This window comes from Coenobita brevimanus, chromosome 14 (genome assembly GCF_032717465.1).
Source record: "Coenobita brevimanus isolate Jiangsu-jjx chromosome 14, ASM3271746v2, whole genome shotgun sequence".
NCBI lineage: Eukaryota > Metazoa > Arthropoda > Malacostraca > Decapoda > Coenobitidae > Coenobita > Coenobita brevimanus.
The window spans coordinates 58,320,239-58,335,112 of NC_136967.1; the positions used below are offsets into that span (position 1 = coordinate 58,320,239).

The window sequence follows — 14,874 nt, forward strand, 5'->3', positions numbered from 1 at the left end:
TTATTTTGGCCCCAGATTCATCTGAAGCATGACCCTAATGGGCAACAGCTGAAGTTGCCCCTCTCCTGCAGTCAACTGTCCTCCTTTTAGGGGACAGGGATGGAGCTGAGGGATGTTCGTGTAACTAGGTAGCAGAACTGACTAATATTGATGCCACCACATACGGGTGTCACTCCCCATTACTGTGTTAACTGTGTACTGCCCATCATGAGTATGTTACAGCATTCATCATCTGTAGTTGACTCAGCCTCACAGCCCATGTGATGAAGTAAGGGAGGTTGAGCTAAAAGCAGGATCTTCTTCCTGTGATTCATGTTCTATAACAGAGAGTATTGTTTTAGACTTTCTCCTCTTTAATTGATTGGAAAATAATAATATGATGATAGAACAATCTCCTCACCCTGCCGTAGGGTGGGAGAGGAGGTCTGGATGATGATGATGATGATAGAACAATCTGTGTTTATTATACTGTGCTATATATTGGGTGTATCCAAGGATAATATCACTGGGCTTCCAACAGCCATTTTACTTTTATATGACAAAACTGGACCAGTACTACAACATGAATATTAAGTCATAGTTGCCTGAAACTTGTGCTGTACAGTAGCATGAAGGCAAGAATGTGTCTTCTTTCAGATTGACACTCCTAATACTTGGGGTTAGGGGTCTTCATCAGGTTAGAACAAGTGCACAATACCTTGTTGGTAAAAATTTTCAGGTTCTCCGAGTATGTACCTACTTGCTGCTGAACATTGCTGAGGACGTACGAGTGGAGGAGAAGATGCGTAGGAAAAATATTGTGGGCCTCCTGGTGCGCATGTTGGAACGAGAATCACAGGACCTTCTCCTCCTCGTGGTCTCCTTCCTTAAGAAACTATCAGTATACATGGAAAACAAGGATGATATGGTAGGCTTTGGTTTATCTGTAAAGAAAAATTAAGTTTGTTTGTAAGAAAATCAGTCAATCAGATTGACTCAATTGGATACGTTTGTGTGAAGTTGCAGAATGTGGTGAATGTTTTTGGCACATCTGGTAGAGTCAGGATTCCGGGGGCTTGAATGATGAGTGAATGGAAGTGTGGCTCCCTCACCCCCCCATTTCTCGGGGGCAGTGACCTATCCCAAGGCCCAGTAGTCCTACACCTCCACATGTCACCACTTTGGCGCTAACACCCACCATCCATATTGAATACATGCTAGGGATGTCTCATACAGGATTGGTTTATTGGTATTGGCGGGGGTATTTTTACGACATGTTGGCGGGTTATCTGGTAGATCAGGAAAGTCTGCCTTTAGGAAATTCAGACTCTGAAACTGTTCCCTGCCCCAGCCGGGAGTCAATCCTGGGTCCATTAGGACCGCAGCCTACCTCTCTACATATTCAGCCACCGCCTCCCCCCACGTGGTGGTCAGAAAATCCACTCCCCCAACCTCTATATGCTCTTGTATCCATTACACATCTTCGCATCCTTTCATCCACACACACATAATCAATCATTGCCTTTCTTACATTAAGTTCACCATCCACCCTTCTCATCACTCGCCATGTATACCTGTGGATCATTTTGTGCCTGAAGAGGGTATTGGCCATCACCAACCCCCTCCTGGCACAAATGTCCATTAAAGCACTGCCATTCTCATCTGTCTCAGCAGGCACACCCCACTCACCAACACCTTCACATTCCCAACTTTACCATTCATATCACCAATCAAAAACACTCTTTCATTCCTTTCAAACTTTTCCATGCACACTTCCACATTTGTCCAGAACTCTTCTCTCACTCTGCTTGCATGATCTCGTGGTGGCGCATACACGCACACAATCGCCCACATTTGTAGTCCAACTTTCAGTCTTACCCACACAATCCTTGAACCAACTGATCTGTATTCTTTTATATTCTCCATCCATCTGTTACTCACAACAATACACACTCCTTCTTTTGCCCTCTCATTCACACCTATTCCTGCACATATACCCCATCCACACTCCCATTCTCTCACACTCTTATCACCCCATTTAGTTTTAGTTAATCCACATACATCCACTTTTGCACCCTCAAGCACCTGGATAATCTCTCTCTCTTTCACCTCATCATTTGCACCCCTTACATTCCTTGTCACCATCCGTATCACATCCTTTGTACAGTCCTTAGTCGTCATCTTTTGGTCAGTCCTGATCCAAGGCATCTTGTTTGTATTTTTAGTTAGTTGTTTTCTGGGGAGTGGCACTAACCCTCCCCCAACCCACTTGTTGTCACGTAGGGAACACGTGTCGGTTGGTTATAAGGTTACCACCCAGCTTTGTGAATGATTTCCTGGTTTACAGGATATCATTTGGCTTGCCCGTCAGTGTAGAGCTACCCTAAAAACAGGGTGCCACTACACTAAGTGGGTGGATGATGGATGCCTCCACCTACCACCCATCTGCTTTACTGTATAGAAATAATGGGCATTTGCACCAGAAAAAAAACAAAAAAAATCATCTTTAAGTGACTTTTGGAGTTAGGAAGTGCCTTCAACCCTTTTACAACACCATGCAGATATTGAAACTGGTGCTGGGAGGAATCATCTCAGAGTCAAAGGCCTGAGGAGTAGGATTTTATTTCTTGCTGCCATTTAATATGCATCAGGAGGTATGATGATGATAATCCCAGAAGTCAGTGGTGTTTTGTCCACATTTCATCCCATTGTCAAACAAATGATTACATACATAGATCTATGCATATTTTAAAATTTTTCCGAAGGAATCTGCCAATAGGGGCTGTCAGTGGTATAGCTGATGTTTTTTATTGACTAGAAGCTAAACCAAGTGCCAACATCAGCTGACCACTTCCTGTCAATTGTTAGAAACTTTGAAAAGAAGTCAAAGATTGGTAATAAGATATATATCTTCAGTATCAGCTTGGACTTGGATTTTATGTACCTGTTGTTGAATGCTTCCTTCCCAAGGAAATTGTTTGGCTAGTTAACAAACTTGTTGTTACACTTCACTCTTATGGTAATACCATGCATCCCAGGGTTGATGTTAGCTAACCATCTGTTACCCAGAGACAGATTATGTAGACATTGAATTGTGACTGATCTCAGTTTTATTCAGCTGAGGAGAACCCTGCCTAACAAAGGGTAAAAAAAAAAAAAGGTTTAGATTAGTCCTTTATTGTATTGGACAAATTCTTACTTAAGCACTTTATTCTGGCTGACACCGGACAGTTTTATTTAGCAGAGGGAGAACCATGACATACAAAGGGATAAAATGAGCTCCCTCATGCGGTTTTTCCAACAGGATGCAATGGCTCCCTAACACAGGACATCTTAGCTCCTGAGGAATGGCTAAGCACAGAATTCCAGACCAAGCCAGGGACTGACTGAAAGAAGTAAGATGATTTCCAAGAGGGGGAGCCAGAAATATAACACAGTGGCAAACTAGCTGCTTCCTCTAAAAAGCAACAAATACTAAAGGATGGTGGCCCTGAAATAATGGAAGTCTATTATAATAACTAAAAAGTAACAGAAGTAAAGTGAGATGAAAACGGCCTAAAAAGTTAATGGGTAAAATTGAATGCAGTGCATGCAATGCACTGTGTCGTGGATGTGTCATGTGATGCCCCTGACTCCAAATGAAAGTGAGCCATAATTTAAAAAAAAGATAAATGAATAAATAAAAATACTGTCAAACTGGCAGAGGACACTACACAGAAAGCTGGACAGTTCCACAAATGAACCATAACACAAGACATGAAAAAGTAGGAAAAGAAATACTGTATGAGGACAACATAGAGTCTGACATGAAAAATGGTGTCACAGGACTGGTACAACACAGGACATGCACAAGTTAACATATTGTGAGTGAACCTTTTCTGGAAGGAACAAACTATAACTAACTTTGCATTAGAGTCATCATGCTTTGCAAAGCATAGTTACTGGAAGTGGTAATATACCCACTTCTCAGCTATTGTATGGGCCTTAGATGATTTCTTCAGGCCACCAGTGCTAATGCATGTCTGATGGTATGAGTGAGTGTTAGTCCCTTTCTAGGGTGCCTCTAAAAGGAAGGAGCAAAGAATAAATAATAATAATAATAATTATCTATCTATCTATCTACATACCTAGGCTGCTTCCCCTAAGGAAAGGGAGGTAGCCGAGACAGGACGACACACTCCTCATTTACTCATCCATTCAAACAGTCATTCGCATCTTAGCCCCAAAGGGGAGAAGGGACAGATCCTCACCGCACCACACCACACATGGGTCAACTGCATAGTGCAATCAGTGACATCCGCAGCAGGTCTCGACAGCAGAGCTGGTTTACCCCTGCCACATCCCCTTACTCGCACCTAATAATAATAAAATAAAATAAAAATAGTAGTACAGTAATAATAATCTGATTACTATTTTCTGTAGACTTCACTACTCCTGTCCATATCATACAGCCAAACTCAGTATGGTAAAAGGAAACATACAGTATAAACAGTAGTTTTAATATATAATGGCTGTGGTACACAGTTTGATGATATGTGTTTGGATTGAGCTTTCAGCATCTGATTTAGAATAGAGAACCAACTACAGTTCATTCCTTTTTCCTCTCTAGGCTGACCTGAACATTGTTGAGAAAGTGAGTCGGCTGGTGAATACAGATAACAGTGATCTCCTCAATGTTACTGTGCGTCTTCTTCTCAACCTCTCTTTTGATGCCGGCCTGCGTGCCAAGATGATCAAAGTTGGACTTTTGCCCAAGTTGGTTGCACTGCTTTGTGAGTGTTTCATTGCACTGTAGTGTTCTTAGGAATAAGAAGGTATGGAGTAGAGTGAGATGTTGTTTAGTTTGTTCACTCATATAATTGGTTGTAACAGTACCTATGGAAGTGCAGTTTATCTTCCAGTGACTGCCAAACTGTTAACCTACTGTAGGGCAGATATTTTATTTTGCATTCCACCAGATGATGTTATCCTGACAAGGGAAACCCATGACTGACAGAGGGTTATAAAACTGCTTTATTTAACCGTCTGATTGCAGTGAGTTTTTGTTATCTGAATAAAATCATCCTTTTTAAACTGGAATGAAATACTGTATAACATTTTTTATTCTATCTATCTGTCTATCTATTGCCAGATGCCACAATCCTGTAAGGGGTGGCCATTTGACTTCGAGTTATTTTTTTTACGGGGAAGGGCACTAACCCTCCACCAACCCACTTGCTGACACATAGGGAGCACGTATGGTTTGGTTATACGGTTACCACCCAGCGTTGTAAATGGTTTCTTGGCCTACGGAAACCATTTGGCTTGTCACTCAATGTAAAGCCACCTGTAAAGGAAGGAAAAGCAATAAGAAGTGACAGGAAAGATGGGAGAACTAGGAAGAGAGGAGGGCAGGCACAGAAAAAGAATGATAAAGGCTAACGAAGAAGTAGGCAGAACTACATCAAGTGAGTGGATGGTGGTCGCCACCACCTATCACAACAAGTTTTTAAATATATAAACAATCTGAAATAAAATCTTGGCAAAATATTAATTGTGATTCTATATATTGTAAGCATATTTAATGAATGAATGAAATGGCATTTTCTAAAGCTAGCCAAGCCAAATGCAAATTAAGTGTATTGAAGCCGTAAGGTTAATACTTTGCATTGTTTGACATCAGTTGGGTATTATTGTATGCTGCCAGGTATTATATTTAGTTGTAGGAAACCTGTTCATAAGAAAAGGTTGTGAATGGATGTGAGTTGTGTAATATATTTATGAGAAATGTGGAGTAAGGAAGTGCTGTATTTTGATCAAAATGTAGAAGAGATTTGCTTTATTGGTACAGTCATAGCAAAAGCATATTAAATGGATAGGATGATGAAAATAATATTTAGTGAATTGGAGAGTGGGAGCAGGTGCATAAAGCCAAGATTACTGATGGATATAGAAAGTGAAAGTGCAAGGAAGGTAGATGAGAACGATGGGGAAGCAGAATGATGTAGGAAGGAAATGAATGAAGAATTGATGGAGATGCACTATGGGCTGTTTTTTTTTTTTTTTTTTTTTTTTTTTTTTAACAGTAATGATCTCCATCCAAACATGTTGTGAAACCCATTATTATGATGATGATGATTTTGAGGTGGAGCTAAAAATTTTTGTGGCTTGAATGACAGGAGAATTGTGCCTGTCGTGTTTTGTTAGCTCTCCAACTTACACCTTTTCCTGCCCTATTAATGGGTCCTGCCTATCCCACCCATTAGTGGGCAGTAGGATGATGATGATGATGATGATGTTGATGATGATGATGACGACAACTTAAGTTTTCTTCTTTACTTTTTATGTCAGCCGAGGAACGCCACCAGCAGGCAGTGTTAGCAGTGTTGTACCATCTAAGTGTTGATGACAAATGCAAGTCCATGTTTACCTACACAGATTGTATTCCAACGGTGAGTAGATTTATCAGTACTGTAATGCTGTTTTGTAGTCTTAGCTGGGTTACTGATATGCATACGGTAATTAAAAGAGTTTTTAACCCTTACATGCCGGGGGACAGGTATAGCTGCCACAAAACGGGTGGATGGAGACCACCACGTGACGGGAGGAGCTTCAAATGCAATCCTGCCACAGTTTGAACTGGCTGCCATTTGATCTTGTTATCGAAGGGTAGGGAGAGTCTCCCGCCACCTGACATAAGCTTACCTCAGTCATCTCTGTAACTTAACCAGGGGCTGAACGATGTTTTCTGAACCCTCCTCATCCGATTCCGTTCCCGCCTTATACAGACTCCTTGTCCCATCCACCCTAGCCAAGCCTCTGCTCAAGGATACTAGGAAAGGGCTTATTGATAGTGGCGTGCCTTTGACGCCACTGTGTTAAGTTTATCTAGTAGTGGAGTAGTTATCACATTGAGAGAGAAGCCAAGTTGGGGGCGCATGCACACCCATGAATACATCCTGCTCCAAGCGCCAAAAGTTACTCATCTTCTTCACATCCGAGGAGTCCAGTAACTCAGTGGTAGGGTGTCGGACTTGTAATCGTGAGGTTGTGAGTTCGTGCCCCGCCCGGTGGCTGCTGTGCTGGGAGGGGTAGCACTCTCCTGTAACCATAACAGGGCTGTATGATCTGATGACACTAGCTCAGGATAAATCCCATTCTTCACATCCTTACTCATTGACATGACCACCTGCAGACCTGGGGATGACTTCATTTGCAAGAAGAAGACTTGATGAGTAACTTGGTCTATAATTTCTTTCTGTAAATGCTGTACTTGCCCAGATATAAAGGTCTGAAAAAAGGCTATTTTGGGAAATATTGCCGTAGAGAGAGGGCGGCTGTGCCTAAAACATTCTCGGCATCTCAGGGTTTTAGGTAAATTTTACTGTATATTCAGAGTGCACGCATCAGGTTAGTAGTCTTGTCCAGGTCCAAATTAGACTCCACATTACCTAACAGCCCAAATGGAAATAAAGATCACATCGTTGTTGAGAGGCACTGGCTGAGCAGTCAGCACTCTTTGTGCTTCTCTCATTTCATCTGTTATATTCCCTAAGTATTGTATTTGATATATTAGTATACAATATGAAGGGTGTTTGAAAGTATGGGTGGATAATTCGTATTGGATTCTGATATTACAGTGATAATTATTAATTCCCTGTTTTAACCCAAGGTTATGAAGTTAATACTGAATTCAAGTGGACCTCAGGTGCCTCTGGAATTGATGGCACTGGCAGTAAACTTGGCAGCCAACAAGCGCAATGCCCAGTTGATTTGTGAGGGGTCTGGCCTGCGTTTACTGATGAAACGGGCACTCCGGCATTGTGACCCTCTCCTCACCAAGATGATTCGCAACATTGCTCAGCATGAAGGACCAACAAGAGCACTATTTACAGTTGAGTGTACCTTTCTGATATAAGTTTCCCAGTATTTATCAGTCCAGTATCAAAGTTAAACTTCATTTGAGAATGGTGTCTTATGATACATTTACATGTTGCCTCATTTTTTCACATAGAAATTCAGGTTAATATATCCTACAGGAGGCTAGCAATTGTCCAGAGAGAAAGCTGTGGCACCACTTGAACAGAGCAGAACTCCCAGTGTGCATGAACGCTGGTGATAGATCTGGGGCTCCTGTTTCATCAGCCTTCAGAACCCAGTTCCCATCCAGTTTCTGCCTAGAGAAAGAGCAGTAAATGCTGTGATTCAAACTCATTCCATGTCTCCTTGCAACTTGCAGCCAAAATCCACTCTAGTAACTTTACTCATTCCTCTATTTTCCATCAGATGTCTCTTTAGTTGTTTCCTCTTGTTTACTCAGACTTCTGTCTTTGAATCTTATCGTGATGGTTCCTATATTTTTGCTTCATCTCCTCCACCCTCTTGAAAAAAAAAGAACTTTCTGATCTCACCTGCATTAGTAAGATGTACAGTCCTAAGGGGGAGCGTCCTTTTGCTCTCATGAACTCTCCATTCCTATTGACACCCTGCTTAGGTAAACATTTTACCTTACACCTTTCATGCTGAAAGTTTGCTCTCATTCATTCTGTAAAAAAATTAATTGATTAATCAAATAAATGTGACTTCCCTATTGCCTGGATGTTTTGATAATTTGCATTTCTAAAGTAGTTGAGTCTTTACTCAAAATATGAATCACCTTTCATAACTTTTCTGACTGCAGCACGGAGCCCATCGAGGATGTTCCACTAACAGTCATAAATTCCCTTAGATTCCTGCTTATCATTCCTTTGGCAGTATGGTGAAACCTTTGGTATTACAGTAGATTTTTACAAAATCTTTGATAGAATCTAACAAATTGTAAATTTCCAAATTACTCTTGTATGGTTTCTGTCTTGCCTTCTGTTCCATCATCCCAAGTTTTGTTTCCAGTTTTTCCTTGACTGCTGTTGTAGATGACCACTATTCTTCTATGGCTGTCGACAGTGGTGTTCCTCAAGGTTCAGTAATTTCACCAACTCTTTTTGTTCCATTTGTTGGTGACGTTGTAAGCTGAATGTTGATCTTTATCCATTCATCTGTTGCTGCTTCAACCCTTCACTTTTCTACATTCCTTTTACAGCATTCATCACAACAGTCAGGACAATAATCATGAGGATTCTTTTGCACACCTGACATCTGATTTGTCTGTTTCTGATTGGGGCAAAAGAAACCTTGTCATTCTTCATACATCAGAAACTCAGTTCCTCAATTCCTCTTACTTTCAACAACACACAGCTCAGTCCTTTATCCTTTCAGTACTGGTATCCTTGGTGTTTCTTGAAAATTTCTCTTCACAGACAGAAGGTGCTGAACTGACTCCATGTTTTTTATAGCTCCATTCATTGCTGACTGTACAAAGGCTTTCATTGCCTGAGTATGGAGTACAACTTTCATATGCGGTTATCCTTATCACATGCAGTACAGTTCTAAATTGAGTGGAGCCAGGAATGTTGTGTCTTATCACTTCATAGACATGCATTATACTTCTTGGTTGCATAGAAAAAAAAAAAATAGATACAAAGGTTTTCTTAGATGAGTTTCCTTCTCCAATCTCCCAGGAGTATGTTGGAGAACTGTGTGAGGTAGTGAGCAGTGGACGCAGTGATGAGTTTGTGCTAGAATGTGTGGGTGTCCTGGGCAACCTCTCCCTACCAGACCTTGACTACTGCCAACTACTCACAAAATACAATCTTATTGACTGGATCAAGGAGAGTCTCTTGCCAGGTAGAGTTTTAACATAGAGATAAGAATTTGCTGTACAGTTGTCTAAATTTACCTTATTATTAAAAAAATCATAATACTCTTTTCACCCTGACTAGGCACAGTTTCATCCTATTGCAGCTTAATTCACAAAGCATTGTGACAGAAAATGGCAGTGCAGTAGTTCTACAGTCTTTCCATAGCACTTCATTGTGACCAGCACCATATTTAGGTGTCCATTTGTTCACACTTCTAAGCATTCAAAATTGAAAGAAGATAATTGTAGGCCAAGTTATATTAAAAAGAGTATAATTTCTGCATTGCTGTATGAACAGGTTTAATGCAAGTTTAAAACATTTACTAGCTGCCATAAATAAAACCAGTAATCAATATGAATTTTGTTATTATGAACAGATGCAGTGGAGGATGATTTAGCTCTGGAGGTGGTTGTGCTGCTTGGAACTGTGGCAAGTGACCAGGCAGCAGCTGAACTCATTGTTAATACTGGCATTCTCACTGCACTCCTCAATCTCCTGAATGGTACTTAAGCATCTGTTCTTCTGATTATTTACTTTTTTTTTTTTTTTTTTTTTTTTTAAATGCTTGGGCATAATGTTAGTTGCAAAAGATTTTAGATAAAGTCTAATCATGTACAGTAATGAGAGAGATTGAAAGGAGGTCTGAGGAGCTTCACCTCCAAAGTATTGTGTAGGTGTGAAATTTTTGATGGTGTTACTATGAAAAATTGGAGAGTTATAAAACATGAGGAATTTGTGTACTGAATAAATGGAGGTATACATATATGCTGGATGGATATAGTAGTAGAACAGCTGGATAAGAGGTGTGTAAAGGAGTGGCACAAAGAAGGAAAGTGAATGGTGCTATGAAGACCTTGATACAAAACAGATCTAAATGTGGAGACTGCAAGAGGAGTTAATGAAGGTGTTTTAGTGTGAGACTGGTGGTGTAGCATGGATAAGAGTAGTGAAAGTTGGATTTTTGAGGTACATAGGTGGAGTGTGTAAAGTGAATAAGATAAGAAATTGTGTGTTTTGTGAAAGATGTTGAGGTAGAAGTCTGTTGACAGTAAGGTTGAAGAGAGAGTGGTTAGATGGTATGGTCATATGGAGAGAATGGATGTACAGTAAACAGGGTGGTGAAAAGGTATATCATGTGTGAGTTTGAAGGTAGAAGGAAGCATGGTAGGTCAAGAAAAAAATGAATGTATATGCTAAGTGAATATGTACAAAAGCATGGTCTAGAAGTTGGTTTGATGAGGGACCTGGCAAGGGATCAATTGTCAAACTGACTGTCTGATAGGTAATATGAAGCACATTAATAAAGAATACCAAAAAACCTGTGCAGATAATTGAAAGATTTCAGAGAGGGTTGTCAGTGAGACCTCTTTTATGCAACTAATCTGATGCTGATGACTTAGATGGTGGAAGAAATGATTTTAAAATTCCAAAAGTGGCAAGAACGGATTGGGTCAAAATGGTGTCAGAGTAAACACTGGGAAGGCAAAAAATCATGATCTGCAGGAATGATATTGGGCTGGTTAAAGATTCAGGTAACTGGCCATATGCTCTGTGTATGAAAGGTGTGGGTAGGAACAGTACTGGATGTACTGGTTAAAAACACTGGGTTCACAGGAAATGTAGTGAAGTGCATGGCAGCTTAAGACTGACAATGTATTTCAAGTACAGCAGATACAAGGGTCACAGCCAGACCACTTGATGGCAGACCAGTAAGATCCCTAGTGATAGGCCATGAGTCACTGGAGATCGTGGACAAATTGTGCTACCTCTGTGGTGTCATCAGTGTGGGGTTAGGGCCTAGCAGAGTACCATTGCAAGAGTGCATAGTGATTGAAAAAGTTCAGAGAAGTTACCCATCATGACATCTCGAGTGTTCTCATTGTCCACAAACAGAAAAGTGTTTGGTACTTATGTTAGGATTGTCATATTGTATAGCAGTGAAACATAGGGAGAAAAAAAATGAGTATGTAGTAAGAGCGAAACAAAATTACTTGAAAATGATGCCAGAAAATTTGGATGATGGAATATCCCAAGAAGAGCTGAAAAGATGAGTAGGAGTGGAAAGCATCAGGAAGGAAGGATGTATAAAGGATGAGATTGAGATGGTTTGGGCATGTCGATATGATGAACCCAGGGACTTTGGTGAGGAGGTACAGAAGTATAGAGGAATTGAGCTATCGACAGAGAGATAGATTGAGGAAAGTATGGGATGAGATGATGCAAACCTTAGTAAGGCATTGCTAGTGAGCTGTACACAACAGAGCAGTTTGGAGGAGTGCTATCAGATGAACCTGTTTGGCTCATGATGTATGGAAAAAACATAAAACTGAAAGTGAAATGATAATGATGGTTAGATCTCGTTTTCGTTTTCGTTTTTGAAGGCTCCAACATGCATGCATGCGTCGGCCTTGGTCACCTAATGGCGGCTTTCCATGCTGCACAATTTATTGCAGCCTCCCTGTTCAGTCCCTTAACCCTTAGGTCACACTTAATGACATCGTCCCACGTCTTTCTCGGTCTACCCCTCATAACTCCACCCCCAATATTAACACTTCTCACTTTCTTCACCCAGTTATCATCCCCCATCCTCTCCATATGCCCAAACCATCTCAATCTACCTCTCCTCATCACAACACCAATACACTCCAGTCCCATCCTGCCTCTCAATTTTTCCATCGTAAACCCAGCCCCCCCCCAGGCCTTACACGCAGGGACGCACTGCACATCCACCTAATCATTGTCATTTCTGTACGTCTGAACCTGCGAATATCCTCCTCCTTTACTGCCCAGGTCTCACTACCATACAGCATTACACTCCTAACACATGCTGCATATAAAGACCCCTTAGCACGTAGGGAGAGTCCTCTCAGTGTCACGAGAGGCAAGAGCTCCCTGAACTTCTTCCAACCACTTCTCACCCTAACCACAGAGCTAGCTCCAGCCCCACCTCCAGCACACAACATGTCTCCCAAATAACAAAACTCTTCCACACACTCAAGAGACTCACCAGCAAGTTAAATCCTTTCACACTCTCCCCGACACGCCGCACACATAAAATCAGCATTATCTCACAGTCTACCTCAGATACCACTACATCTCTTGTGCACCCATATATCACAAACACTGCACAAGATGGAATTACTTCCCACACCCTTGTGGCAAACTGCACATGGCCACTTTCCCTCATCTTTGACAGTACTGCCACCAACCCTAGATATCATCACTTTTGTTTTATCTGCATTTACTCTTAAGCCCTTGTGCCCCATACTATCTCCACTTCCTAAATCTTTCCTCCACCTCCCTTTACTTCTCTGCAATCAACACCAAATCATCAGTATACAACATCTCCCATGGGAGTTCGTTTCTGAAGTCAAGTGAGAGGGCTTCAGGTACCATGATAAACAACATGGGACTCAAAACTGACCCCTGATGCACACCAACGTTCATGGAAAACTCATCACTCAAATCCCCATTCACTCTTACCTGGGTGTGAGCACCCACATACATAGCCATAACCACCCTAACCAGCCACTCCTCCAAGCCAAGCTTTCTCATTGCCCACTTCATCACCTCTCTAGGGACTCTGTCAAAGGCCTTTTCCAAATCAACAAAAACAAAATACAGATCCCTTTTCTTTCCAATATACTTTTCCTGAAGCTGTCGAACAATGAATATGGCATCAGAGGTCTCCCTGCCTGGCATAAACCCAAACTGCATCTCATCAGTATTCACTCTTTCTCTAATCATACCTTCTAGAACTCTCTGCATTACCCTCATTATCTGATCTAAAAGCTTTATACCTCTATAATTTCCTCTTTCCAGGGCATCACCCTTTCCTTTATACATATTTACAATTACACTCTTCGACCAATCATCTGGGACAACACACTCATATATAATCCTATTTATCAGGTCAGTGACTAACCTCACCTCTGTATCTCCTGAGGCCTTCAACATTTTGGCAGTCAACTCAGACACACCTGCTGCCTTCACCACCTACATCCTGCCTATTGCCTCACTCACAGTAGCAGCGTCAATCAAAGGCCAAGGGCCAAACACTGGATCTGCTGGCTCCAAACCTTCCCTGTCCCAGTCAAACTCCTCATTCAACAACCGGCTATAATGCTGTCTCCATACGTCTTTAATATCCCCACTGTTCACCACTACCCTTCCTTCATCATTCTTCACACACTGCTCACCTATAGTATCCCAATTATCCCTCTTCATCTGATTTGCCACCTTAAATATCATATTTTTCCTTTCCCCATGATTTAGGTTATCAAGTAATTGTCTCTGTGACTCAGACTTTGCCCTTATACCTCTCTTCTAGTCATACGCTTGGCTGCCAAGTATTCCTCCTTGTTATCACCCTTCTTCTGTTCCTGGAAGAGCCTTCTCCTTAACTGCAGCTTCTACACCCTCATCCCACCACCAAGTTACTCTGTGTCTTGGTGGGCCTCTTATCCGACCGCATATTACAACAGTAACTCTCAAGAGGTTGTTCTTGAGGGCTCTTTACTGTTCATTAACGCCTCTCTCTGCGGCTCCCTGTTCAGCTACCACTCTCCTCATCTCGCTGTAAAAGGCATCCTATACTACTTGGTTTTCCAGCTTCCATCTTAACCTTCTAGGTACATAAGTCCTCTTTTTCATCACTCGTTCTCTAAGCACCACATCACAGATCAATAGTTTGTGCTGCTGCACACACTTCTCACTTCTTATAACTTTAACATCCCTCACTAACCTCCTATCAGCCCTCCTAACCAGAAAATAATCTATCTGGCTGCTATTTCCCCCAGACTCGTACATAATTAACCTACTTTCTCCTTTCCTAAAATGTGTGTTGCACACAATCAAGTTCGTTGCCTCCCCAAACTTGAGGCAGAATGAGAATTATGAAGGCATGAATGTTGAATGAATGAGTGTGTGATGCCTTACACTGGGAATACTTTTGATTACTTTTCCATCTGTTGTGTTTTCTTTTCTCCTGCTTTCTGGTCCTATTACACCCCACCCTTTAATGGAAGAAAGAGGTTGGAATGATTATGGTCAAGCTCAACTTTTAGGTTAATTATATGTAGTGCTTAGTATGACAAAGATTCATGTGCCATACCCTCTTCACATGCTTCATTCTTCCAGTGTGTGTTTACCTGTAGGTCATTCATGGCGCCAGACTTGT

At 41.4% G+C, this 14,874-nt stretch overlaps 1 protein-coding gene across 1 annotated transcript in view; it reads left to right on the top strand.

The window, feature by feature from the left end:
• Nucleotides 1-14,874, top strand: part of Kap3 (kinesin associated protein 3) — a 63,503-nt gene that overhangs the window by 19,778 nt on the left and 28,851 nt on the right. Inside the window, exons 7-12 of the mRNA XM_080264934.1 lie at nt 719-907; nt 4,589-4,751; nt 6,310-6,410; nt 7,631-7,852; nt 9,516-9,681; nt 10,072-10,197. Of these exons, the coding sequence (XP_080121060.1) occupies nt 719-907; nt 4,589-4,751; nt 6,310-6,410; nt 7,631-7,852; nt 9,516-9,681; nt 10,072-10,197 (967 nt within the window). The remainder of the gene's footprint in view (nt 1-718; nt 908-4,588; nt 4,752-6,309; nt 6,411-7,630; nt 7,853-9,515; nt 9,682-10,071; nt 10,198-14,874) is intronic.